The sequence below is a fragment of the Arachis duranensis genome, chromosome 10, assembly GCF_000817695.3.
Source record: "Arachis duranensis cultivar V14167 chromosome 10, aradu.V14167.gnm2.J7QH, whole genome shotgun sequence".
NCBI lineage: Eukaryota > Viridiplantae > Streptophyta > Magnoliopsida > Fabales > Fabaceae > Arachis > Arachis duranensis.
In genome coordinates, this window is record NC_029781.3 from 103,000,727 (window position 1) to 103,027,270 (window position 26,544).

Sequence of the window (26,544 nt, forward strand, 5' to 3'; positions counted from 1 at the left end):
TTTATATGAGACGTGCGAATATGCGGATCTGCGGATTAGATGATATCTGTAAAATTCGGATCGGATGCGGATAATTACCGCGGATATGCGGATATTATCCGATCCATGTGCAATCCTAGGTAATCTAATTTATTTTCATTCAAAGAATTTAAGAAGAAAAAATATAATAATAAAAAATATAATTATGAAAAATTAATAAGAATAATGAAAAAAATGAAAACTAAGTTGTGTCTCTTGTTAGTGTCACACAAAACACACTAATTTAATATCTCTAAACATAATATTTTTATCCATGTCTTATCTATCAAATACAAGTTTGTGTGAGTGTAGCCTAATAAACACGCTATGATTTCAAACTTCCAAAATAAGTAATGTGTCCATAAGAAATTGGTTCATCTAATTTTATTGTACAATGCATCAATTGCATCATGGTGGAACTAAAAGGCAGTGGTATAAAAGTTTAAAACAGAAGGAAAAAAAATTCTAGAGAGAGAGAGAGAGAGAGAAAGACTATGGAGTTCCAACGCTTAACATATATGAATTGAATTAAAATCTAAAACTGATATTAAGGTTAACAAATTTATGCAATGCTCATTTTTTAGAATGACTAAAGAGGACTCTAAAATAGACAGTGTTCTACTTGTATCTGCTTCCATTTTATTTTTTATCTGGAATTTCGGACGTCATAACATTACATTCCATAATATGTGTGCTTAGACTTCTATCTCAGAGACTATAACAAAATTTCCCAAAAGAAAAAAATTAATCATATAATGAATTGTTTTCATATCCAATGTAACAATACTCTATTGACCAATATACATTTGAGTGGACAAGCAATCTCGTCATTGTTAAATGACATTTTTGCTTACGGTTTAGCATTTTAAAATTAATGCTATTATTTGTATCCCAAGTTGATATCGAAATCAATTTTGCTAGAAAATCAACTTCTGTTTTCAAATCATTACTCCTCAGAGTCCTCTTCCACCTTTGCACGGTGCCTTCCTTTCTGACTTTTGAAATCGTGATTGAAGTTTGTTGATTGATTTATGCTCTTATATATCTGAGGGTAAAAATAAACAAATAATATAGTGATGATTCTTGATTATGTATGATGTAATTATTCTGAACATACAACTCATGCATGTATTTTGTGTTTGTTCCATGCAGTATTTTAATATTTGGAGGATATAATGAAATAGAATGCCCCATAAGTCTTGCTTTTGTATGTTTTGTTTCTGTTTCCTACAACAACAAAGTAAATTCAGGCATGTGGATTGTGATTTTTTACATACCCAAGTATGTTTAAAGAGAAAAATCCCTTTGCATTTGAAAGTAGAAACCTTGAATATGCCAAAATTTTTACCTTTTGATTTATAGCTTTATAGTTTCTTGATGGCATGATTATTGATTGATGCTGAAATATGCAGGTTGTGAAAGGAAAGAACCAAGGTTAAGTTCCTCGGGTACATCTTCACTCTCCATCTCCAATCACATTTTTTGTATTAGCAAATTCTCACCTCTCATTTTTTCTTTTCAAAAACTGGCCTCTTTGGTGCTTTGTGCGTTTTGCGGTTTCTAAACTTTTCAAATAATGGGGTATCATATTCTTCACTTCTGCAATGTTATTTGACCCAAAAATTGTTTCTTCTTAATGATTTGTAATTTGTGATGGTAATTTTGAATAAAATGTATGTCATGAACGGAACTAGAATTAGTATTTGCATCTGACAATTCTTTTTTCTATAATAACCTCTCTACTTCATGATTGTTCAGCTATTGTTATTATATTTGTTATTCTTTTTCTCAGGTTTATTGTGTCCTTCGTTGTTCATTAACACCTTACGTCAGTTTGGATAGTTTCTATTATTTTTTGTCTTCCCTGATATCATTCCCTGATAGTTTGGTTAGAATCACTCAAATCCAAAAATCGCAAGGATTTGTATCTTGATATCCATGCATTCAACCAAACTTCATCCTTGTGTGGAGAAAATGCCACGCAAATCATCTTCAATATAAGATTGATGCAGAATATTTCCTGAGAAAATAAAAGAAAGTGGCATACATCAACAAACAAAATCACACAAAGTATTCTAGTAGCATCAACAAACAAAGTTCCAAGTTCATTCCTAAATCTTGTTTAGTTTTTCTCTAAGGTAATGTTACTGTAGTGTCTCCTGCAAGCTCATGTTCTCCAATGCCAAATGCGGTGCCTCCAAGGTTGCATTGGCCACAAGATTTCCATCCTTAATCTTGACAGGGCTAGCCTCAGAGAGAAGGTCCAAGCATAGTGGTTGACACACCTCTTGAAGCAGGGCGTGAGACTTGCAATACCCTAAAAGAAATTGTTCAGTTACATGACTTACATCACTCGGACTTATTTCAACATTTATGGTTTTCCTCTTCGACTCAAGATACTCACGATATTGAGGTGTTGAGGATTGAACATAAGCTGAAGCCTGCATCATCTCAATCAAACAATTTAACAAATAAAGACCGACATCAATCAATTGTACCAAGAAGGTCATCACGCAGCATCTCATTGCGCAATTTGTGTAGCATTTCTAGAAGGCCTTCTACTCTCTTTGCCACGCTCTCAGAGTATTTGAGGACAAAGTAATTGCGCAGGGACTCATAGAGATTCAAGGGCTCACTCTTCTTCAAAGGAAGGAATGCAAGAATATATGAAAACCGCGAAGACAAAGAAGATGAGAGGATTGCCGAATTTGTTGGATAAGGAGGAGGCATGTCCCACGGGTAAGCCACCAGCTTTCCATCCTTGACAATCTTGAAAGGATCGCACTCGGAGAGGATGAGGTCAACGTATATCTGTTGTAGGTTGGGTTTCCCTCAAATCCCTCTAACTAATATCTCAGTCACGCATTCTGCATCATGATCAAGACCACAAGATTTGACCGATGCGTATACTTCAGGTGCCTCCGCCTTAAAGAATGTCAGCTTCTGGTGAAGATGAGTTACCCATGTTTGGTCAAAAGAGTAGACATGTTTCCGTGCAGCCGCACCCGAAACCGTAAGTATCAGTAAATATGCTCTAAGATAAAGCGAATGAACCTACATTATCATCATTAAAATGAAAAAATAAATTACCACTTGTACCCATATAAGATACAAAAGCGGATAAATATACTTATACAAGAATAAAACGACAATTATAACCACAGAAAATAGTTTCTGTGTGCTAAGAATATTCTAACGGACTAATTACTTAATCAATATCTGGTACTTTTGGCATACGAAAACCATCTTTCATGTTCTATGTTTACAATTATCGTTTTATTTTTATATGGGTACAAATAATAATTTATTCTAAATGTAAAATCAATGAAGAGTGAAGACTGACCGATGAAAATGATAGGGCACATCGGTGTTGTTGGAGAGCGTAACTGGCGTCGTTGTTGTTCAGTTGTTGCTGTAATTCGAGCTCGGAAGCCTGAGCGGCGAAGAGGACGTGCAGAAACTCCACGAAGAGGAGAGTCAAATCGAGGGTGGCGGAGACCACGTCCTTAGCGAAAACCTTCCAGAGTTGGAAGAAGAAATTGGCGGCAACTTTGAAGGCTTCCATTGCAAGGTGACGGCCAAGGGCGGTGGTACGGTCGCAAGAGGCAGCAATCTGGCTGCAGATGGCTCCAAGGTTGAAGAGAACAGCGGCCTTCTCCAATTGGATGCCGTTGCGCTGTGAGGAGACCCCATTCTCATGCTCAGGGTTCAAGGCGTCGTACCAGACAAAGATGATGGGGTCGGCGTCGGAGGAGAGAGAGGAGAAGAGTGGCTCAACCATGGAAAGTGGATGAGGCAGTCACGTTGCATCGGAAGGGAGAGGTCCCTTCTACGCTCCACCATGTCCCTGCGGCATTTGTTTAAGGTTTCCAAAACGCTTTCAACTTTTTGTGCATCGCTCTCCGAGTATTTTGAGGCTACCAACTTACGTAACAGCAGGTACAACTCCACCAGATCAGTCTTCTTCAGTGGGATTGACAACACCGTTTCTGGATCATCGCTGCCCATGGCAAGAGTATACAGGTGTATTATTGAGTAAGTGAAGAGTGATAAAACGTACATACAGGGTATAAGTAGGTGCTACTGTGCTAGAATAATTAAGACAATTAAAACGTAATATTTTACAATAAATGCTAAATAATTATAATTAATGTTAATTAATTTTAATCTTAATTATATTTTAATATTTCTTTTCAAATTCAAATAATAGCTAAAAATATCATCTTGAATATATTTTTTTATTTAATATATTAAAATTAAATTCTTTTTTCAATTAATAAAAATGAGGTGTCAATTTTTTTATGAACTCTTTTTTCTTCTTAAATAAAAGTGCATAAATTCATTTTCCTTCCAAAATAAATACATTTAATAAAGAATACATAATTATACTAATTTAAAAAAAATCTTTATTATAATTATATAAAATTAATATTTAATACATTATTAAATTAATTATCAATCATGAATATTTTTAATTATTTTAATTATATTGATACAATTCTAATTCTCATTCATTATGCAATAATTTTATTAGTGGCAAGTTGTTACGTTAATGACAACCCATTTATATTGATAACAACAACAACAATAATAATAATAATAATAATAATTAAATGCTAAAATAATTACCAAATATTGTCTACCTAACTTCAATTAGTTAACAAATTTAATTTTAGTTGTTATGTTTTATTTTCTACATAATTATATTAATTGTCAATCGTTATACATCAAATTAGCATTTAATATATATATAATTATGTTAATTATTAATAACTTTTTTTATAATTATACATCAAATCAGTATTTAATACATAATTATGTTAATTGTCAATAATTTTAATTTTCAATTATTGTAATATAATTTTAAATTAATCGTAATTTTCAGCAAATTGATGTTGATATCTACCTTAAAAAATTAAAACAAAAATTTATGATTCTAATCATGATAAAAATGTATATGATATGATAATAGCTTATTCAATCATGACAAATATATGATGTACAACGTAAATAATAAAAAATTAATTTAATAATAACTAATTTATATAATTATTTTTGTTCTAATAAAGGCTATATATGGTGTTTTTTTTAGTTCATGAGTCTAGATTTGAGAGTCAACTCATTTTTTTTAATTTATTATTCTTCCTTGACTACATCATAGAATAAAAATGTATCCTTTGCTTTTTTTTAGCACAACTTTAAGTACAAAAATTTACATCAATCCACAAACTGAAGAATTCGCACAGCTGACTTATGGGTATTTCATAACTAATAAGTCTCTCAAAAATTAATTCATTTATTTAATTATTCAATTTAACAAATATACCGTCCCACACATCTCATTCTAATCTAGATAATAATATGTTATTCAATATTCACGATGGAAAATTGGGTTAATAATCAAATTAGTTCCTGAAAAATGAGATATTCTTCAAATTCATCCTTAAAAGAATTTTTCAATCAAATTGATCTTTCAAAGATTACAAATTAATCCTATTTATTTGACTCTATATTCCTAATATAACTTAACAACTAAATTAATAAATTTTCATAAATATATGGTCAGCGTCCAATTGGACATGTTAAGTACCATATATCCTATTAGTTAATATTTTACGTTATCAATTGTCGACAAAAATTGTTAATGCGGTCACTAAAAAACAAATATAATTAATACATAATTTTTGAATGACTAATTTGATTGAAAAAATCTTTTAGAAAAAATTTAAAAAATACATTATTTTTCAAAAATTAATTTGATTATTATCCCATAGAAAATTTGATCCTCCTTAGATAGTTGCTTGCGGCAGTAATGAAGTATGAAGACAACACAACACAGTACACAACTACACACAAAATCTAGCTGAAAAGTGTTCTTCAGATGCTATCATGGAACTTACATGCTGCATTCATAATACTAACATAAAAATCTTTTTAAAAGAGCAAAAGAGTGGCAAAAATAACATTATAATTGATACACGAATACATGACAGTCGTTTCTTTAGGTATATCAATTTAATAATAGGGAACTGACCAAGCTATAGAGGACAACAACTGCTTAGAAGGGTTTATGTACTTGCACATTTAGTACTTAAATTAGTACACAATAAATTTAAAAATAAAATAAAATTAAGAAAAGAAATAAAAAAGAGAGGCTAATGCTACATGAGGGGACATTAAAATTACAGAGGCCTAGGGAAGCATGGTTCAAAATATCGAGTCAACCAGTGCTACCGGATAAATCGCCAGAAAACCCACTTCCATATGAAACCGATCCTGTTTGTGAAGTACTGCTAGCTCGGGCTTTCTGATACTGTCGTATCCGAAAAGCATCTCGAGGTAATGGCTGGCTCTGGACAGTCGTGGTATCATCATCCTCTTGTCCTGAAGATTATGTAACAACAAAAGTATTACACATAAAGTTACAAAGCATGTCAAAGCATAAAGAAGAAAGCTAACAATAAATGTAAGCACTTGCAAAAAAAATTAGGATAACAGTTCAAAGCACAGGCACATTGATGCAGGCAAATCGAAAACACAAGTATGTAGGATAAGTATCCTGCATTATGCAAAGTTCATGAAAGAGCTGCATACAAATGGTATAATGTAGGCAATCTCACCTAATGCAAGCATCAGTGGTTGATTCTACTGTTTGAAACTATGACCACATGCCTAATTTTGACAAAGAATCATTTGTAATAACAATGCCTAATTACAAGCATAAAAGAAATGATGTCTCAAGTGTGATTAAACTGACCATCCTATCCCATTTAAATATGCGCATGCAGAAAATGGAAAATGCAAAGCATGAAATGGATGATGCACATACTGTCAAATTCTTTCCGCTTCCCATAATTTCGATTACTGGTTGGCTTCAAAGATAAGCCACTTGGAACTGGGTGAGGCTTGCTTGAACCAGAAAGTTCGCTTGTAGCAGGACCAGATGGCAATTGTGCTGGAATCCCTGCTTTACCACTTTGCAATGGTGTTGGATTCCCACCTTTTCCACTTTGTCCTGGTAACTGGTCACTCTGCAAGCAAATTGAGAGCACAATATCCACATTTGGCGTTGGGCCTGGAAATTTCAAAAAAAAGTTGTAGTCGCAAATAGGTATGTAAAACAAAAAAATCATTACATCATCCTTTAACCCAACACAGTCTAATCATTAAGGAGAGCTGGCAATTGACATGCACCACATGGTATCAACGCCTCTGACCTAGTGGTCATGAATTTGAACATTTCTACCCTGTTCTTCCAACAACAATAACCACCGAAAAAGGAAGCCCATTAGAAAGCATCCAACATTAGGCAAGGTCGGGAGAAATGTCCGCATCCAAAGAGTGTAAATGTAGGCAGCCTAGGGCTTGAACCCGTAACCTTATGGTCACATGAAGATAATTAAATTGTTGTACTACGGCTTGAATCAGTAACCATATTCCCATATTGCATGTAAAAAAAAGGGTATAAAAAGGACACTCAATAATGCATAAGTAATCATCGTATAGTATTTTTGAAAATTACCCTCAACAGCAGGTAGGTTAGCTAAGAATGCAACCAAAGCAGGGGGTGCAGCTTTCAGAATTTCATCAAACGCATTTGTTCCAGCACCTGCTGCTGGAAAGTGAATCAGATAAACTCCAAGATTAAAATAAATCCAGATGTAGTTGGATCTGGAAAGAATAATAAGTGCTAGAAATGCTACATGTGATTAACATGTGTGCCCTCTGAAATAGCCGAGTATTAATCATATATTTGTAACTATGAAATGCATTTATTTCCTACTTCTTAGTAATATTTACATAGTGCTGCTAGTCACTATTACATGAAAGCATATTGATTCTAAGCATTTCTTCCAAACTGGTAGTTCTAGTGTCTTATGCTCCATGTCTTACAACTTCCCTACAAATTTAACAATAACACATCACTTAATCATAACTTGTATAGAAAAGAAAACGGAGCTAATGGTTCCTTCGATTAAGCTTTTCAGAACTGTCCCTATAGTATTGGATGATGAAAGTGTTATCCAAATGAGTTTTACCATGCCTTCTTTATTACTTGAGAAAGATGAAAAACCTCTTAAAAAGACTTTTATTTAGATAAAGAAAAGAGTAATACCAGGATTATGCTTCGGATCATATACTACCATCTTTGAAGTATCAGGATAAACAACCTTTGTTGAGGTAGATGAGACGCTTTGTGTAGATGCTTTATCTGCATTAACAAAGTAACATTTACCACAAACTGAAATCCTAAGGAAGCAAGAGATAAGAAAGAATATAAATATTAATACCTAAACGAGCCATTCCATTAGGTAGAGCAGACTTCTCCAATTTGTTATTTAAACTTTTGGAAAGCCACTGGAGGGGTAAAAATGAACATTGAGTTAGTATATATAACAGAAATAATATCATCAAGACGGGAAAAGTAATCCAATGAAAAAACAACACCATAGTCCATAGGTGCTAAGAAATATGTTCAATATTCATCTTAAACATAAAATAACATGTACCTCTTGCCGAGATAAATGATCAAGATCATTAGAGGTGCACGGCCACAGATCCATGTAACTGTATCGTGACACAACATCTTGCAAATTACTCTCTGACGCTGCTGTTCCATCTTCACCTGCTCCAAAAAGTGCTTCTTTTCTTCTTTGCTCAACCTGTATATTATACATGGATAAATGATCCAAGCAACCCACACTAGTGCAATATGCTCATATGCAACAACTATAAGATTGCACTTCATAGAAACAAAAGGTTTTAAAATTGAACTTATTATAAGTAACATTATTTTAGAGCCCTGGAGCTAATGGTTGAGATATCTCCATATAACCTTAAGGTAACAATCACATGTTCAAGTTGTGGAATCAACTACCGATGAATGCATCTTATTAGATTGCCTACATTAAATCCTTTGGGTGTAGTCCTTCCCTGAACCCATAACAAGAGACGGTTTATACTGGGTGCCCTTTTTATTAAATAACATCATTTTAATGCATTTTCTTGCCATCACTCAAGATGTTTCCCAATATTGTCAAAGAAAATCAAAGTTTATCCTGTTTTTCCCTACTATTTCTTGTTTGTAGCACATAACATTGTTATCCATAAATTAAATTACAAAAGAGAATGATGACATGGAATCTCTACCCATTACAGCACTTAAATAATTATCTGCACGTATCACCCATGTATGAGAAGTTTAGCCATCATCCTCTTCCCATCAATGCCAACTGATCACTAAACACTAATCCATGCAAATTGCAAAGCGCACAACATATTATCCAAAATTCAACTATCCTATTATTTTCCATCAAGACTCTTCTTATCAAATGATAATGATTCAACAAAGAAAGAAAAATAATAATAAGAAAAAAAACCATGGTGCAGTGCAAACTAGAGATAAATGGGTAAATGCTGCATAGAAACAAAGTTGCTACCTTCAGCATGCTAGCAAGATCCCCGTAAGTTTGCTCAAACTGAGTGAACTTTTTCCAAATCTACGAAAGAGCAACAACACATTAAACATACCCGCCTAAATAAGTACATAAATTAATACAAGGTCAAAAGTACCGAGTATTATGGAAAAATCATCACAAATATTTCCAAGAACACAATAAAATATTCATTTCAATCTTTTTTGTCGACTTTGGCCCTCATTTGAACTCATGTACCCTTTCACCATGGTTTTAACTTTCACCGCTTAGAACAGATCCTTCTAAAAATGATTTTTTTTTTTTCAAATAAAAGAATCACAGATTTACATAAATGATGTTCAATAGTTCCTAAAAATGATGAGTTCATGTCAACTCATAAGATCCTACTATTCTATGATTTCTGCTAAGGCCTTCAATCCAAAAGTTTAATATTAAAGAAATGCCAAACCAACAACAACAAAGCCTTATCCCACTAAGTGGGGTCGGCTACATGAATCAAACGACGCCATTGTGCTCTGTCCAAACCAAACTAAAATAATGTATTAGTTCTCAAGACCTGCCCAAAGAATCACTAAAACAATATGCAGCCTTTCGTCAATATATAACAAAAAAAAATCAAGGATAGTAGATTTACCACATGAAGTTTAAAATTCATTACATTGAAAAACTTGAATTATTTGTTTTCCTTTCGTCAATATGGAAAGGCCTTCTCTTTAAGAATTTTTTCAAGGTGCTAACTCTTTCATGGTAACACAAATAAAAACCTTTTAATTTTATCTGTTTAAGGAAAAGTTGAAATGTGTCACAAAATGAATAGAATTAAGTTATGCACTCCACTTAAATCAGTTCACAGGAATACAATGATGTTCTGCATTACAAATACTTGTTTTAACGCAATTTCTCCATTTGAATTGTTGGAAACAGCCATGTGGTGGAATGCAGAACCACTAGACTTCCATTAGGAGTTGTTGTGTTTAGGGGGAAAAGGAAAAAACCTAAATCACTTTTAAGATGGTTTTTTCCCCATAAAAGAGAAGTAGCATTCAAACAAATATTTGATGTAAAGAGCCCAAATGTGACAGAATTATTAAGTGCAAATGAGAAGATTTATTCTATAGAGTCCAAGCAAATACTAGTGTACAACATGCATGGTTAATGGTTCAAGAAAGATATAAAATCTGTCGTCATGCAACTGTTCTCAAAATAGAGCATAAGCCAGATCATATAACGAAGTACTTAAAAGATGTGTTTTCATTTTTCCCTCCAAAAGAACAAGGAAACAGGGAAGTAAAAAAAAATGGCCTACCTCAACCGATTCCTCAGGTTTAAGTGTACTTAATGCCCTCTCAAATAAAGCTCGTATATTTTGGTCATCATTCAAACGTGTCAAGAAATCAGCATATCTAAAGCATCATGAAAACATTCTTAATACTCCGTCAATAATATTTTGAATATGAAAGGAAATATTTTTAATAGAAATGACGACATGCACAACCAGTGAGGCAATAAGATATCATCTAACTCAGGGAAAAAGAGGTAGTACAAGATCAAAAGAACTAGTACAATTTTTATTCAGAGACAGCAAAGACATAACAATAAGAGGCACATAAACCAACATTAGTGGATGTATGTTTACAAAGATCCAAATATTAAGAGAGCAAGCTAGTAGAACATACTAACGATATGTTGAAGTGATGTAATATCCAGGTATGTTGATTTAATTTGATCTTAGGTTGATTTAATCATTATGATTAGATTGTTGTTTATGATTAGGTTGACTCAATGATAGGAGGGAATATAACTCACTCAAGAATGTAAACAGGCTCATGCATAAAGCGTTTTAGTCCAGCTTCAAAAACATTATGTGCCATCTGCACGGAAAAGCCGGAAAAGTAATCATATTATCATTTAGCCTTTAACTAATGAGTCTCATCTTCTTCGCTAGAAGGCATTCATCCAGAAGAATAGTTATTGTAAAGCACATGAATGTATGCAATACATATAATAATCTACTAACTTTATAAATACACAAAGCAAAAGACATAAATAAAAGGAAACAGGTAGGACCTTTGGGTCTTTGTCAAGACAAAAGGCCATTGTAGCATAAGCAACATAAACATGATATGTGCAACTTGGAGATTTGCGTGCATCCAGAAAGTACTTCCGGGCTGCTTCAACACCTTCGGTTCTTCGTAGAAAACGAATGAACTGTACCATTAAAGAGATGTCAGTTCTTTTGCAAGGATAACTAGCGGGGAGACAAAAAGAATATAATGCTCTACACAAAATAACTTCATTTTTCTTAAATGAACTTATTGCAGAGAATAAAATGTGAGTTTTATTCTTTTCAGCACAAATATGACTTCCACAAGTAAATCTAAATGACAGTGAAATGTGTTTGGAATCCATCATCAAATACAGTAGACAAAACATATGGGCAAGAATAGAGTTCTTTCAAATAAGACGCAGAACAAAGCATCTAAACTTGAAATTCTGATGCAGGAAATGTTCTAAAATTTGATCAATGATTTTCAATTCATAAAAAGATGGGAATAATGAACATACTTGGAAATCATCCTTAACCAAAATGTATGGAGCACTAAAATTATGTAAAATTACTCAGTAAGTCCTTGTAGTTTCACCAAAATTCAATTGTTAAACTATCTATTATCTCTGAGCTTTCACAAGTTTACACTTACTAACTCAAAATACAAGCTAATGCACACACACAGTCTTTTATGATAAATTTGTACTAGTTTAACTAAGATCTAAAAAGATCAGTGAACCCTCAATTCTTCAAATGATTTTACAAGGTTAGATGCACACTTGGTTTTGACTGAATTCAGAAGTGATTGATCTTAAAAGAATTAATGCAAATTCTCAAACAAAAATCATATACACTATATTAAATAACTATTTCCTGTAAAATCCCCACGCAAACTTTGTACCCATTCATATTGCACAATTAGAATTTCTAAATTTTTCAAGCAAAATTATTTCTAAAATTCATTCCAAATGCATACAATATAAGAATAGGATCATAAATATATTATTCAAGGTTTATAATATACTATTACGAGTATCTTTTTAGAAGCATCTCATATTTCAAAATATGCTTATTTGAATTTTGGATGAAACTATAGCAATTCAAAAAGTAGTTAAACTACAAAAATGTCAACAAAGTATTTCACATACTTGAATATGTGCAAGCGATGTTGCATTTACACCATCTCCCAAAATGCTTTCATAGATTTTCTTTGCTGCCTGTTACAAGTTCAAATGTAGAGTTAAATACAAAACAAAGAATAAATGTTGAAGCCTATATTCAACATTGTGTACCTGAATTGCTCCACGTGACTCCTCCAACTCCGCGTAAGCATATCGTAGCATTTCTGAATCTGTTCGGAGAGGAAAAAGATGAATCATAAAACACAATTAAACAAGAGAGAGCCAATTAGGTGCATCAATCCACGCTATAACCAATTAGCCATCATGACAATATTTTTAGACACCAAATTTCCAAGACCCAACCCCCTTCTTTTTCAGGAGAGTAACACTCACTAACCCACCTAACAAACAAAGTCCCTCATTATGTTTTATATTAGCCACCATTATGGTAGGCAAAACAAAGATAAGAATTCCAAATGGATGCTATTTAGAAAAGTATGAAAGAGGCTTATTGGAGTTCAACCACCTAAAGAAAAATAAGCCCCTTTTCCAGGTTACAAGGAACTTAGAGATCTCCACCAAAAAATCCTAAAATAACATATATCTAAGCTACGAGTACCACTAAAAGGGGACACCCAAATAAACAAAAGGTCACTCCAAAACTTTATAAATTACCAAAGAAGCAATAGAAAAGGGGGATTGACAAACGACAATGTTGCAACATAAATCAGTTTTTGGACCATCAATCTTCAACTTAGGAGATAACTCAAAAATTTGTGAAAGGATATTTGAAAAGGCATCCTTATCATAACTTCAATATATCATCCCCAGTAACAAGCTAATCCATGGGACAAGAATTATCACATACATCAGTTATATAGAATTAAAAGAACAAAAAATACTACAAACCAGGAAGAGCCTTCAGTGACCTCTGAAATACTTTGATTGCAGTGTCTATTGAACCACCTTTTGCATGCCAAGTAGCATAGTCATACCATACATCAGGATAATGGTACATATACATCAGACACTGAATACCAATACAATGCATAAGAAATTTCACAAACATTAATAAGAATGACAATGTAATTACTTTGACATCTACACATCAAGAAGAATAACTATGTCTTATCCCATTAGACGGGATCACCACATGGATATGAACATTTTAAGAGGTACATGTTTCATTTGATGTCATCTGAAAAGGAAGGAGCACTGGGTCTTGGCAATATTGTGTCTAAACATTCTTTGGTAGGAAAAAAACTATGGTGCTTTCCTTTAGCATCTCACTCTCTATGGCATCAAGTTATCAGAGGTAAATATTATAAACAATGTTGGGATACTTATGCTGCTATCCATGCTACTCATTCTAGCCCTTGGAAGTACATTTCTCAATGTTACACTACTTTTAAACCCTTGCTTTCCTTTAAGGTAGGATGGGTAGGATGGGTCACGTTTCAACTTTTGGGAAGACCATTGGATAGGAGATACCTCTTTTTAACCTAGTCTTTCCTCGTCTTTATCATCTATTTTCTTGCATAATTCTCCTATTCGATCCATTTACACTACACAGGGTTCTTCTTTCTCTTGGGACTTCTACTTCTTTCATAACCTAAATGATATGGAATCCTCTAAACTTTTGCACTTAGGTCTCGATGATTTTTCGTTGTCTTCTAACCCTTAAAAAGGATATGGTCTCTTGTCCTCTTGCAGTTTTAGGTGTAAATCCTTCCCATTTCTAAATAAATCCTCCAATGCAACCTCTTTCCATCTACAAACCCATTTGAAAGTCCAAAACTCCCTCTAAAATAAAATCTTCTTTCTGGACAGTTGTGCTTAACAGGATTAATACCAATGACATGTTGCAGGTTTGAAAGTCACATAAGGCTATCTGCCCTAATGTGTGTGGTATGTGTGGGGCAAAACTCAGAACCTTGACATCTATTTTATGCATTTCCCAATGGCTATGTTTGTTCAATAAAAATTCAGAATCAATTCACATCTTTATGCGTTGCCTGATGGATGTGATTTAATGGAACAATTGTTTAGCATCTTTGATGAATGTTGGCTGTGCCCTGCAACCCTAGATCAGCTTCTATTGACCAGGTTTGTAGGTTTTAGCTGCAAGAGGCAAAATCTTTGTAGCACTATCTGGACTATTTGGTTGGAGCATAATGCAAGCACTTTCAATGACAGATTTTCTAACAAACATGTTCTAGGGGAAAGGATACGCCTAGCATGTCTTTGGTGTAAAGCTCGTGATCTTTATAGGGAACCTCTCCTCTCAATATATATATATATACTCGTTTGTTGGAGGATGCAGCATCTATTCTCTGTGGATTTCCTCTGATGCAAAATGAATAAAATAGGTAAAAAGTATTAACAACACAAAAATCAGAACTGTCCTATCTTTGTACTAAAATTTAATATTTATTTAGATCATATAGTGAGCTATCCCACAAAAGCTTAAGCCTATGGGTAGATTCAAGCTTCTCACTTTTCAAAGGATAACAGCTTCTTCCATGCGATCCACTGCATTTCTTCCTGTTAGAAGTCATAAGCAAATTACCACCTGTCACAACATGTAATTAAAACATAGTACTCCATAGATAGGACCCCCCAATCTCTATGAACAATGTGTAAAAGTATAGAAGTACTCTTTCAAATTCAGATCTAAAAGTACAAAAGAGAATTAGACATCCCCACAAAGAAACAAAAAACAACCAAGTCCTATATGGATAAACCATGCAACCCAACAGTTAAATCCTTTCTTACGAGAGAAAGATAAACCTTTTTTTTACTATAAAAGGAGAGCTCTGGCAACAGTCTCAGTTTCCCTCCCATTTTCACGGCATTTAGCCAAATTACTATTCTTCTCTCATTATTATATTATTATGGTTTGCATTATCATTTTCTTTTATATTTTCTATTTCTCTTAGCTGTCACACACATGCTTGCCATAATTAGCTTATTGTCTGATTAACCAAAGCTAGAATGCACTGTCAGACACAAGAATGTTACCACTTCCATCTGATCTTAAATTGTTATTTCATTTTTATTTATTTATTTATTTCTTTTATGTTTAATCAACAGACTCAGCACACATTTAGGAAATTCTAAAGAATATAACAACAGGTTAAAGAATATAGGAGGAAGAATTGATAGAACTATAAATAATGTTAACAGGGTGCTCATTTAGACTCACTCGTGATTGGTAAGAGATTTAAATTCAGATGATGTGTGATGTGACTGTGCTACATAGCTTAGTCTTTCCAGTTGGATCTTTTCATTTCATGTTTAAATTGATGTCATGATTTTATTACTTCTAATTTTAAAATTTAATAACTAGTGTGGGAAGAAAATTATGGTCACCCAATCTATTGGATGGGTGCAAAGACTAGTTGGAATAACAAAGAATGGTCAAAAGAGGATAAAACAACATCACTTGGATACAGAAGATATAACATAGACCTGAAAGGATGAAATAGCTAATGCCAATAAGCAAAATTTGCAAAGAACAAGATACCTTGCATGATCCACTTGGTGGTACAGCAAGCATATTCCAATCAATTTCATCAACATACTTCTTCCGCTCTCTGTAAACTGCTCTGGCACTATTGTATTTTGGTTGATATTCAGATATCAGACCTTTAGCCTGCAAAACACCTTAACATAAAATTCCGTGCCTTCATAAAATTCTTATTAAGTGCCACAGAAGAAAAAACTAAGCTGAAATATGAACACTATCAGATTAACCACAAATATAAGACCAATGTATTACCAACTGACGGCTAACAGAATTTTCAAAATTTTCATAATCTTTCCAAAGTTGTTCGATGTGATGGGTAGGAGTGACAATAGCTTTCTGATAGACTTTCCTCACAGCAGTCATCCGATGTGATTCTTCTTGAGCATTTATAGCCTGAAATAAGGTTTTTTTATATATATAAAGGCTGGGAAATAAATTGTACATTATGTACCAAGACTGCAGAGAACACAAAGGATAAAAGAAACAAACCGGCAAGGACTTCAGGAAAGATATATACTCCATCCACACAGGGCCAGATGCTATGTCAGCTCCTGTTAGCAAATCATCGGAAATAACTGTTAATGAATACATACATTAATTTCATATATACTTACAGACACACATCATTGCACGCCATGAATACTAAACCACTATGCAAACTGGGAAGAGAAATTTTAAAGAGCAAGAATATCCTTCAAAAAAAACAAGCAATGATGTAGTCCCTAATAAATTCAGCCATGTAACATGAAAAACCGTCTTTCTGCATAGGAAGAAAGAAAGTTCTAAAAATCTAATTTAAGAAACACAAAGGAATCTTCTAAGAAGATAATCACATTCCAATTTGTTGTCTAAACAAGAAGGAAATAACTTACCAACATAATTTAGCATAAAATCAAATGCTTTTCTTGTTTCTTCTTGACCTTCCATGCCCTTCTTGTCATTGACCTTTCTAATGAATCTAATGTAACAGCGCCTGCAAAGATAAAGATAAGAACAAGATGAAATATTTGATAAGAAAAACACAAACAACAACAACACAGTTTGCATTTACCGCGAGAGCCACAAAGTATGATATTTCGTCCATCTTCAAAAACAATCTAGTAAAGATAATAAATAGAAGTAACCCAGGATAGAAAAGACACCATAGAATACAACATAACTGATGTATTAACAACTAAGACTCTGCTACATCTTTTATTTATAAAGGTGGATCTTGTTCACAAGTTTTATTATTTGGAAGAGAAGAGTTTTAAGAATTTTATTAACCCCTCAAAGCCCCGATTAACCCCAAATTGGGGAACTTTAAATTTTAAACAGATTTGATCTAATTTATCTTTTTATCCCAATTATCAATAATTTTTTTGTCTGTAATATCATATATATTGTTGTGATGTCATTGGTATACTACATATGTGTGTCTGGTAGCCCATCCTTTTGCACAAACCTCCTATTGAACCAGCTAAAGCAGCCATATCAAAACCTACTCAGTGACCTACCAACAAGAAACTCTGTACTAGTTCTTGGAGGGATGAGTTTATTGCAGAAGCTGTTTTAAATTAGGCTTGCACTCACGGGAAATTACATAGCAATTACTATAATTGCAGAAACTTGTGGGAATACAATTGCTGTCACAATGTTTGCAGACTGCAATTTAGAGCCCTACCTCCCATCCAATGCCATGCAATGCACTGTTGGTCGAAGGATCCAACAGAATAGAACACTAACATAAGAAACAATAAAGGTTCACAACAGCATATTGACAATTCGACACAAATTACACCAAGTAGTAACATGAATGGAAGTTTAACAAACAGCAAGAGCACTAAACAAAAACCATACCAGAGAGGAATCTGAAGGCAATTCAACAAACACCGACTAAAAATTTGCTTGACAGCTTCGTCATTATTTACAGCCATATGTGCCTCCACATACTGCCTCCAAAACTTAGCCTGTAACACAAGCACCAAAAGTAAGCATCATCCGGTATCAATCAGTACCACAATATCAGAGAGAAAGAAGTAATTCATCACAGAACAGACAGTAGTAATCCACTTATACAAGGTGCTGGTGAAGTAACTTCTCATGCATTACGAATTTTATCAATCCAACACAAAAGAGATCTATTAACACTAAATCTTGTTAACTTACAGCATAGTGAAGATCATCTACACTGAAATAACGTAATAATTGAAGAACTTGTGTTTATGCGTATTTTGAACTGAACATGTTAAGTTGATTTTCAAGTATAAAAAAGGTATAGCAAACAATCTTGGATTATCATGAAATTTTCTATAAATGATATATAAGGTATAAGCTTAACTGTTCATAACTTACACCAGTGTTATTTGATCCTTACTCATGAAAGAATACAACATAATAAATTCACACAAGCACTGAACAGGAACACTCACAGATGTTGGAAACAACAGTAGAAGCTGCTCGTATATGGGTGTGGCCTCCGCAATAGGCAAATGCTAAGGAACAGATAGAAAGTAAAAACATCACAAACGAGTAAAGAATTAAGGAAAGAGAAAAAATAAGAGCAGACTTCAAACCTGGGCCTCGTTTGCCAAAATTTCCGCGGCTTCAACATTATACTTATCAGCACCTCCACTGGGTTTTTCCTGAAAAAAACGACGCAAGTTGTAAACTTTTATGTGTGCAATTCAACACAACAATAAAGTTGCCAGCTTTAAGAAGAAGAGTACCATGTTTCAGGCTAGAAGAGAAGACAGTGGAAATCAAGCATTCATCGTGTTCAACAGATAAAACCGGCGAGAAGAGGTGGTTTTTGAAATCGACGAGAAATAAGGAAGATGAGAGAATAATTCGAGAGAGGAAGAGGAGGATTAACTTGAAGAGTGGGTTAACGATAAATCACAGGATGTATGGAGATGGCGGTCCTTCGGACCTGAAAAGGTAGGTGGCGCGGCGGTGAGCAGAGATGGTGGATCCGCCGGCGGAGGTGTTGGGCTGGTGGCGAAGGGTAGAGCCGTACAGGCTCTTTGTGTGATGTTGCAGAGACATTAGCATCAGTGCGGTGGTGCGAATGGTTTTGAGGAGCAAGGACAGTTTAGGTATTTTAGATTTTAGTAGATTTTTTTTTTCACCCGCCGAAACAAGAATTAATTTAGCGTAATAATCAGTGATTTAATACCCAAAATTCTCCTAAAATTTGATCCGATTCAATTTAACTTTTAAATTTTTGCATAAAAAATTTCAAACGTTTCTGATAATTATCTTAAAAAATAATGAGATTTTTCATAGAAAGAATATTTTTATTAGTTTTCGAAATTTGAACTTTATTTTTATAAAATTGATTAATTTTTTGTTAATATTTTTTTGTATTAATAAAATAAATCTATATAATATATTAAATTGTTGATTTATCTATTAAAAATTAATTAAAATTGACAAAAAAAATTTATTAGAATTTTTGTTATCTATTAAAAATAATTGATTAAATACAATATTAGTCATTTTAAAATTTTTCTTTTATCATTCAAAACCACAACCTCTATATGAGTATAGAAAATTATGTCGTTTGAATTAAAATTTGTTAGTATTTTTAAATTATTTTTATTTATAAAAATTAAATAAAAAAATATTAATGATTAATATATCATATAAGCATTTTAAATCATTGATAAAAAGACTAAAGAAATCTTATGAAATTAATTATTAAGGACGAAAATGTTTTTATTTTTTAAATATCGTAGTCTTTTAATAAAATTATCAGAAATTAAGATAAATAATTATCTTAAATTTTTAATGGATTCAATTTATATTTTATTCTTTAATTTTTGAGTTATGACTCAATTTAATTCTTTCGTATATTTTTATCATTTAAAAACTGACGTGATAATTTTAGATCATATCTGACACCATTATATGACGTACAAAAATTTTATAAACACAAATTTAGTTCCTTAGAATTTAAACATAAACATTTAGATTGTGCTCTAAATTTTTAATTGGAAGACTTTTTGCTTCAAGTAGGTTTGCCTTGGCATGACAAGCTAAGTGAAAAACGCACAATGATGTAGATGTAAAAAATGAATAATATCTACACTTATTTCAGTTTATTTTAAATAAAAAATTATGAACTTCTATTTAAAAACAAGAACCATTAAATTAAATTTTTTATTAATTTCAACTTCCCTTAAACACGAAAAAAAAAATACCAATAACAAGTCTTATATTTATTTTTGCTATCAAACCATATTGTTGCTAGTGTTCATTTATCCAATGCATCAGACTCATTTGATTACAATCACATGTATAAAAAGAGTTAATTATCAATTTAATACCTAAAAATTTTAAAGACTAAATAGTTTGACGCAAAATTGTTAGTACTATTTGAAAATATACTCTTCCATTTATTAGCCAAATTAAAACGCCTTCTCATTTTTTGTTTTAATTTACATGAAAATTATATTCAACTTAAAAAAAAAAAGAGAAAATTATCATAAACGACCATTGGCACATGTTAATTATTCAAAAGGACCAATTAAACTAAAATTCTTATAGACCTAATAAAATTTATTTAAGAATAAAGAAATATAAAATTTATAAAATGACTCATAATATTCCTTAATATTATCATTCTTTTCCATTGTAATCAAGATTTTTTATTATGGCCAAGAGTATGTGCATATATAGCTATAATTGATTTTGGTTGAACTAATTCCATCAATCTAAGATGTTATTAGTTGAGGAGCTAGTCTATGTACATAGTTGTCAATGACAAATGAATTTTCTAAATGAAAAACTTATAGAATGTTGTTAATCTTTTATCAAGTTTAATTAGGAGTCAATTTTTTTTAATCTTATCTTTTTAAATTTTAAATTTTAATTTCTAAAATCTAGATCTTAATTTTAAAAAATTTCAAATCTTTCAAAAAATTAGAATTAAAATAATAAATTTAATTATAAAAAATTATTAATGTTAGATAATAAAATGTTAATTTTCTAGATTTATTCATTATTTATGTATTTGTAAAAGACTTCTCCAAATAAATAAAACTCACAAAAGTAATGGTGAAATTACAAATAACCTCAAAGGTTCCTCCAATTCATGATGAGAGGATAAAATCATGTGATTCTAAAAATCGGATTAGATTAGCCTGTCGAATTGGTTCAACTGAAAACTGACAATAAAAATGGTCCGATCTAATATTTATATTCGTTAAAGAGAAAACTTCTTGAAAAAATGTCGAACCGGACGGTTACTGGCCGGTTGGATCGGATCGGTAACTCGCCGGTTCGAATAAAACGACGCCGTTTTGTTTATTTGAAAAAAAAAAAAAGCAGGACCTAGTTCAATTTTTGTTCCATTTTTCTTGTAATGTTTTGTAAATTGTAATTGTCTGCTGCTGATGGATCTGTCTTGTATTTGCTGGTTGCTGATGGCTGTAAATTTTTTTCAAATTTACTGATGGCTCTGTTAGTCTGTTGCTTTCAATTCTTTGCTCTGTTACTGATGGCTCGATGGCTCTGTTAGTTGATGATGGCTCTTAATTTTTTTGTTCAAATTTACTGATGGCTTTGTTTGTAGTTGCTGGTTTTGCTGGGTGAAGGTTTAGTGTTTTGGAATGTTTTATAATGTGCTAATGTTTGTAATTGCTGACTTTTTTGTAATTGCTGGGTGAAGGTTTAGTGTTTTGTGATTATTGTTTAATGTTTTGGTTTAGTGTTCTCTCTTTTTCAGATTTCCCTTCTCCCTGTATTTTTGCGTGTTGCTGAATTGGTAATCAATAAATTTGCCTTTTTGCTGTAAATCGGGACTTTACTAGGATTTGTTAAATTTGTTGGTGTAACTTGAATTTGTTGCTAAATTTGTTGCTTCCCAGTCACGGAATCAGAACAGAATGCTCAGTCAGTGCTTGATTGATTGGTTTTGCTCACTGATTGTATTTGATGATAAATTTTAAATTGATAACTTTTAAATTTTAAATTTGCACTGCCTATGTTACTGATTCACTGTTCTTTCAGTGCTTTTTGTTGTTGTTAATCATTGTGATGAGCTTTGTTAAAATTTGCACTGCCTATATTACTGATTCACTGTTCCTTCAGTGCCTTTTGTTGTTGTTAATCATTGTGATGAGCTTTGTTAAAATTTGCACTGCCTATATTACTGATTCACGGATTCATCCCTCTTGTCATCATCATTGGCATGAACTCCGAACCAAAACCCCAACTCTCTGGATAAAATTGTAACGAAAGCTGTTTTGATTTTACTGCTGAAATCTTTCTATCGTTGAAGCATCATCACCTAATTGAACTTAGCATTATTGTAGGTAGGTACAAAGATTGAAGCATCGGCCATTGTTGGCTGAAAGAATGCAGTCCAACTCACTGAAGGATTATTTGAAAAGGTATCAAAGTAACACTGAAGATGAGAAGAAAAGTAAAAAGAAGAAGAAGCAGAAGCAGAAAAGTCAGCCAAAACCTAGTGGCTTGTTAGTTGTGGATGAAGATCCCACCTGGCAGAAACCCGTAGATCTCGGGGAAGAAAATGATGAGAAATCGTCTGGTAAATAACAAACATTGATATCTTTTCATGTTTTTTATACTATTTCCAATGTTTTGTTTTTTATGTTTCACAATAACCGTAATCTAAATGTATATGTAGATGAGGAGAAGCCAATTGTTGATGAAGACATTGAAGTGAAGCGTATGAAGAGGCTTGAGCAGTTGAGGGCTAGACGTCCTTATCATGCTATATCTGAGGATGGAAGTGGTTGGATTTCACTTTCTTCTCAGCCTGTTGATCCTTCTAATGTAAACGATGATATGTCTCCACCCCGTAAACAAAGGGTTCGAAATGACACTCCTTCACCTGCACGTCAGCCAAGGTCATTGGATCCAGATCTTGAAGATGCTGATTTATCACCTCCACGACAGCCTCGCAGAGGTCATCATAACCTGAGTCCTGACATTTCTCCCCCTCGCCGTTCTCAGCGCCAAATATATGATGACAAAAATAAGAATTATAAGACTTCTGATTTGCAAGATATTTCTCCACCTCGTGGTCGTCGTCATGATTCTCCAATGAAAGACCCTTCGCATGGATATGAGGAATCAGACCTTTCACCCCCAAGGAAACGGCAGAAGGATGTTGCAAGAGGGAGTTTGGCTGGTCGTTCTCACCGTCATTCACCTAGCCTTTCTGAAAATGTTTCACATCCAACTTTGTCTCCAGACTTATCTCCACCACGGAAACACCAAAAGTCCAATGCAGCACCTGTCAGTGACAGAAAAACAGGTTTGATTTCTGGTAAAGATATCAGAGAAGAGATTGACAAAAAGAAGAAGGATGATTTGATGAGGTAATCTTTCAATTATATATAATTTTCAGTCTGTTTTACATGTACAACTATTTGCTATTTTCCATGCTTATGTCTGTAGGTTCTTTTTCTTTGTTAGTTTTGAAACATTTTTACCTGACTGGATGTTTGGAATATTGGGATAGTTATATCTACCTTAAGTCATGCTACAAGCCAAAAAGGCTTCAGATTTTAGGGGGCAGTGGTTTTGCATTTAGAATCTGCTGTGTAAGTTTAAACATGTCATGAATTGTGATCTTCCTTTATGCAGATTTAAAATGATGGATCCTTCAATCAGTGGGCGTGGTGCTGAACCAGTATATCGTGATAAAGTAAAAGGTAAGGAATTGAAATTAATTTTTTGTTGATGTTTCTATTTAGTCTATTTGATGTTTTCAATGAATATGAATTGGTGAATTAATTTGAATTCTGAATTCTGCAGGAGTACGCATTTCCAAGGAAGAATACGTGAAGTCAAAACAGAAAGTAGAAGAAAAGCCAAAGGTATACTGCAGGATTTTATGTATTTTATAAGCCAAAAGATGTTAGGGTGTGAAAATTTAGTTTGATTCTTAGCCACCATCATGATTTTCAGGAGAAGGAAATAGAATGGGGCAAGGGCTTGGCTCAGAAGAGGGAAGCTGAGGCTAGGATGAAGGAACTAGAAACCGAGAAGGACAAGCCTTTTTCACGCAGCAGGTATACAAAAAAGAATAGTTTAACATGGATTCCTGTTTTTTGTGTACACTTTTTATGCACCTCTAGTAACATTTTATATAGAAAAATAAACATCCATTATAGAGAAAAGCATGTATAACTTAAAAAAATATTTTTATTCTATTTGCTTTTAGTAGTTTTGCATATTTATTTCGCTGGATAGGTGAATCTCTATTTTTCATTTTACACTTTTTAATAATAATAACACATAAGTGTTGTTTATTTTTATAGATCATGCATGCTTTTCTCTATACTTAATATTTACTTTTCCATACAAAATGTATTTGCTAGAGAGGTGTATAGTGGGTTGTGCACAAAAAGAGTGGTACATGAAAAATTTCTTTACAATAAATATTTAGGGATTTGGATCCTCTAAAGTTTGAATTTCACCTTAGAGAATAAAGTATGATCTTCTACCCTTGAATAGTTTCTCTTTCATATTTATTTTTGGTCCCGCCTATGCAATCAATGGTGAGAGATCATACTTTACTCTCTAAAGTGAAATTCAAACTTTAGAGGATCCAAATCCAATATTTAGAAACTTGATTGTATATTGTTCTACCTTTGTTATTGTATTATTATAGTGACCTATCATTTTGAATATGATTGTCATTTATTTAATCTCTTGGGGTAGACTGTTTGCTATAATTCAACATTCTATAGATTTTTAGTAATTGGGTTTATAATGTCCCATAAAATCTAAATAGATAGCCTCAAACAAATAGAACTTCATTTGAACAAGCAATCATTCACTCAGTAAATTTTGATGCCTACACTTCAGCTGTAAGCTGCTTTATATGTTTCATGAGGGGTTCATATTTTTCTCCCAAGTACTACCAGGGAATCTAGCAACTGCTAATTGATTCTCTTGTCAGCAGGCATCCTGTATCTTGAGTAGGGTTTTCTTAATTCATTTTACTTTGACTCAAGAGACATGATGAGCTAATTTACTATGTCCTTAATAGTTTTACCTGTCAAGCAGATTATGTGCATCTATCATGGTTTACATTTATAGTTAGTTATTCATACTCTTTTATGTTTGTTGGCATCAATACTTCCTCTTTTGTTAAAAAAAAAATCTTCTTACTCAACCTGGAGAAATGAGCAAAACTTAATACCTACAAGCATAGCTTTGAACCTGCTATGCGTTGTTTGCTAATAGTCAGCTCTACATGATGGCTTTTTACCTTTATTGTTTGGCTCTTTATGTACATTATAACTACCTAGTTTTTAACAGGTCATAAGCTATCCTTGATATGTAATGTTGTTTTCATCAAATTGCTGTTGAAAAGATGAATCCTTTTGCTGTTTTTGCCCATCTTCGATGCTGTAAATAACTAAATATGGTTTGTTTTCTTTCAGGGACGATCCAGAACTTGACAACATGCTCAAGGATAGATTAAGATGGGGTGATCCTATGGCACATTTGGTAAAGAAAAAATATCCAGAGCCTGTTCTTCCGGATTTGGGAGAAGGTGAGAAGATGAAAGAATCAGGTTTTGTTGTTCCGCAAGATATTCCAGATCACAGCTGGTTGAAAAGAGGTTTAGATGCTGCACCAAATCGCTATGGGATAAGGCCGGGACGACATTGGGATGGAGTTGATCGTAGTAATGGTTGGTTCATTTTGCCATTAGTTTTTGTACCTGGCTTTTACCTTTCATTATTATAGGGGGATTATAGACAATTTTATTCGCTAGTGTTGAATGATTGACTTAAGCTTTTCTCTTGTTGTAGGTTTTGAGAAGGAAATGTTCAAGAGATCAAATGAGAGGCAAGCTCGAGATAGAGAAGCATATCTTTGGTCTGTCTCTGATATGTGACAGCGATGTAGTTTGTTATTAATTCAGATTAATTTACCTTTTTGTCCATTTTTTGTGTTTTGGGGTCTGCATCTTTCTTGGACAAATAAATATTCCCAAAAAAAGATGAATTCTTTGTTTTTCTTTACCCCATACAAATAATTAAACCTTTCATAATGACACAAGTAAGTTTTGATTGCTCAGACACAAATCCAATCCCTTAGACAATGACACAGCTAATCATAATGCTCACAATTTGCATTCCATCACTTCCTAAGTAAATGGCAATATTGGCAGAGCATTCTTCGGTTCAGAAATACTCAACACAAATAAATAAAATAAAATACAAATTCAAACTCAAGAGATTGTCGTAGGCGCATATCAATATTCAAAACAATAAAAGAAGTTGAGGAAAAGTTTAAGATCGGACATTTTAAAGTACTATTATTTAACAATTCTTTCGTATAGTATATTTTATTCGTTTCCTTAATTAATTAATTAGTACTCAAAATAATTAAGAAAATTATCTTTGACTCGATTAAAAT

The 26,544-nt window shown here is 32.9% G+C and overlaps 3 protein-coding genes across 6 annotated transcripts; 1 reads left to right on the plus strand and 2 right to left on the minus strand.

Annotated features, from left to right (window-relative positions):
- Positions 1-2,044: 2,044 nt before the first annotated feature.
- On the minus strand, positions 2,045-4,026 carry LOC107472041 (vacuolar-sorting protein BRO1-like). 4 transcript variants are annotated; one of them, XR_008004409.1, is made up of 3 exons: positions 3,362-4,026; positions 2,423-3,072; positions 2,045-2,335 (listed from the first exon to the last, which is right to left on the minus strand). XR_008004409.1 is itself a non-coding variant. In XM_052255769.1 (2 exons), exons 1-2 carry the CDS (start codon positions 3,797-3,799, stop codon positions 2,851-2,853), a joined length of 549 nt encoding a protein of 182 aa, XP_052111729.1. In that variant the 5' UTR covers positions 3,800-4,026; the 3' UTR covers positions 2,045-2,850. The 4 variants fall into 4 exon arrangements, 3 of the variants coding, with proteins under 3 accessions (XP_052111729.1, XP_052111730.1, XP_015947099.1); XM_052255769.1 differs by having other exon boundaries at positions 2,045-2,961; XM_052255770.1 differs by having other exon boundaries at positions 2,045-3,052.
- A 1,963-nt stretch (positions 4,027-5,989) lies between these two features.
- On the minus strand, positions 5,990-19,215 carry LOC107471902 (cleavage stimulation factor subunit 77). The gene is made up of 23 exons (XM_016091432.3): positions 18,861-19,215; positions 18,708-18,776; positions 18,564-18,626; positions 17,992-18,101; positions 17,025-17,125; positions 16,642-16,703; positions 16,405-16,545; positions 16,150-16,278; positions 15,121-15,167; positions 14,900-14,969; positions 13,533-13,653; positions 12,795-12,853; positions 12,651-12,719; positions 11,523-11,663; positions 11,262-11,326; positions 10,762-10,858; positions 9,459-9,518; positions 8,529-8,681; positions 8,310-8,376; positions 8,135-8,230; positions 7,541-7,633; positions 6,848-7,093; positions 5,990-6,402 (listed from the first exon to the last, which is right to left on the minus strand). Exons 1-23 carry the CDS (start codon positions 18,861-18,863, stop codon positions 6,239-6,241), a joined length of 2,226 nt encoding a protein of 741 aa, XP_015946918.1. The 5' UTR covers positions 18,864-19,215; the 3' UTR covers positions 5,990-6,238.
- Positions 19,216-22,426: 3,211 nt separating this feature from the next.
- Positions 22,427-26,143, plus strand: LOC107471973 (uncharacterized). The gene is made up of 7 exons (XM_016091536.3): positions 22,427-22,687; positions 22,787-23,483; positions 23,752-23,819; positions 23,923-23,984; positions 24,076-24,179; positions 25,560-25,813; positions 25,935-26,143. The coding sequence occupies exons 1-7, from the start codon at positions 22,495-22,497 to the stop codon at positions 26,018-26,020; spliced, it is 1,464 nt and encodes a 487-aa protein (XP_015947022.1). The 5' UTR covers positions 22,427-22,494; the 3' UTR covers positions 26,021-26,143.
- The last annotated feature ends 401 nt before the right edge of the window (positions 26,144-26,544 follow it).

Excerpts from the sequence above, each read along its gene's own strand:
- LOC107471902 (XM_016091432.3), bottom strand. Across the intron at positions 14,970-15,120 it reads AAGCTGTTATCCTTTGAAAA|AGGAAATCCACAGAGAATAG; the intron begins GTGAGAAGCTTG and ends ATTTTGCATCAG. Across the intron at positions 13,654-14,899 it reads TATATATATTGAGAGGAGAG|TGTCTGATGTATATGTACCA; the intron begins GTTCCCTATAAA and ends ATTGGTATTCAG.
- LOC107472041 (XM_016091613.3), bottom strand. The coding sequence starts at position 3,799 with ATGGTTGAGCCACTCTTCTCCTCTCTCTCCTCCGACGCCGACCCCATC. Across the intron at positions 3,073-3,361 it reads GTGCCCTATCATTTTCATCG|GTTCATTCGCTTTATCTTAG; the intron begins GTCAGTCTTCAC and ends ATGATAATGTAG.
- LOC107471973 (XM_016091536.3), top strand. The coding sequence starts at position 22,495 with ATGCAGTCCAACTCACTGAAGGATTATTTGAAAAGGTATCAAAGTAAC. Across the intron at positions 23,985-24,075 it reads AAGTAGAAGAAAAGCCAAAG|GAGAAGGAAATAGAATGGGG; the intron begins GTATACTGCAGG and ends CATGATTTTCAG. Across the intron at positions 25,814-25,934 it reads TGGAGTTGATCGTAGTAATG|GTTTTGAGAAGGAAATGTTC; the intron begins GTTGGTTCATTT and ends CTCTTGTTGTAG.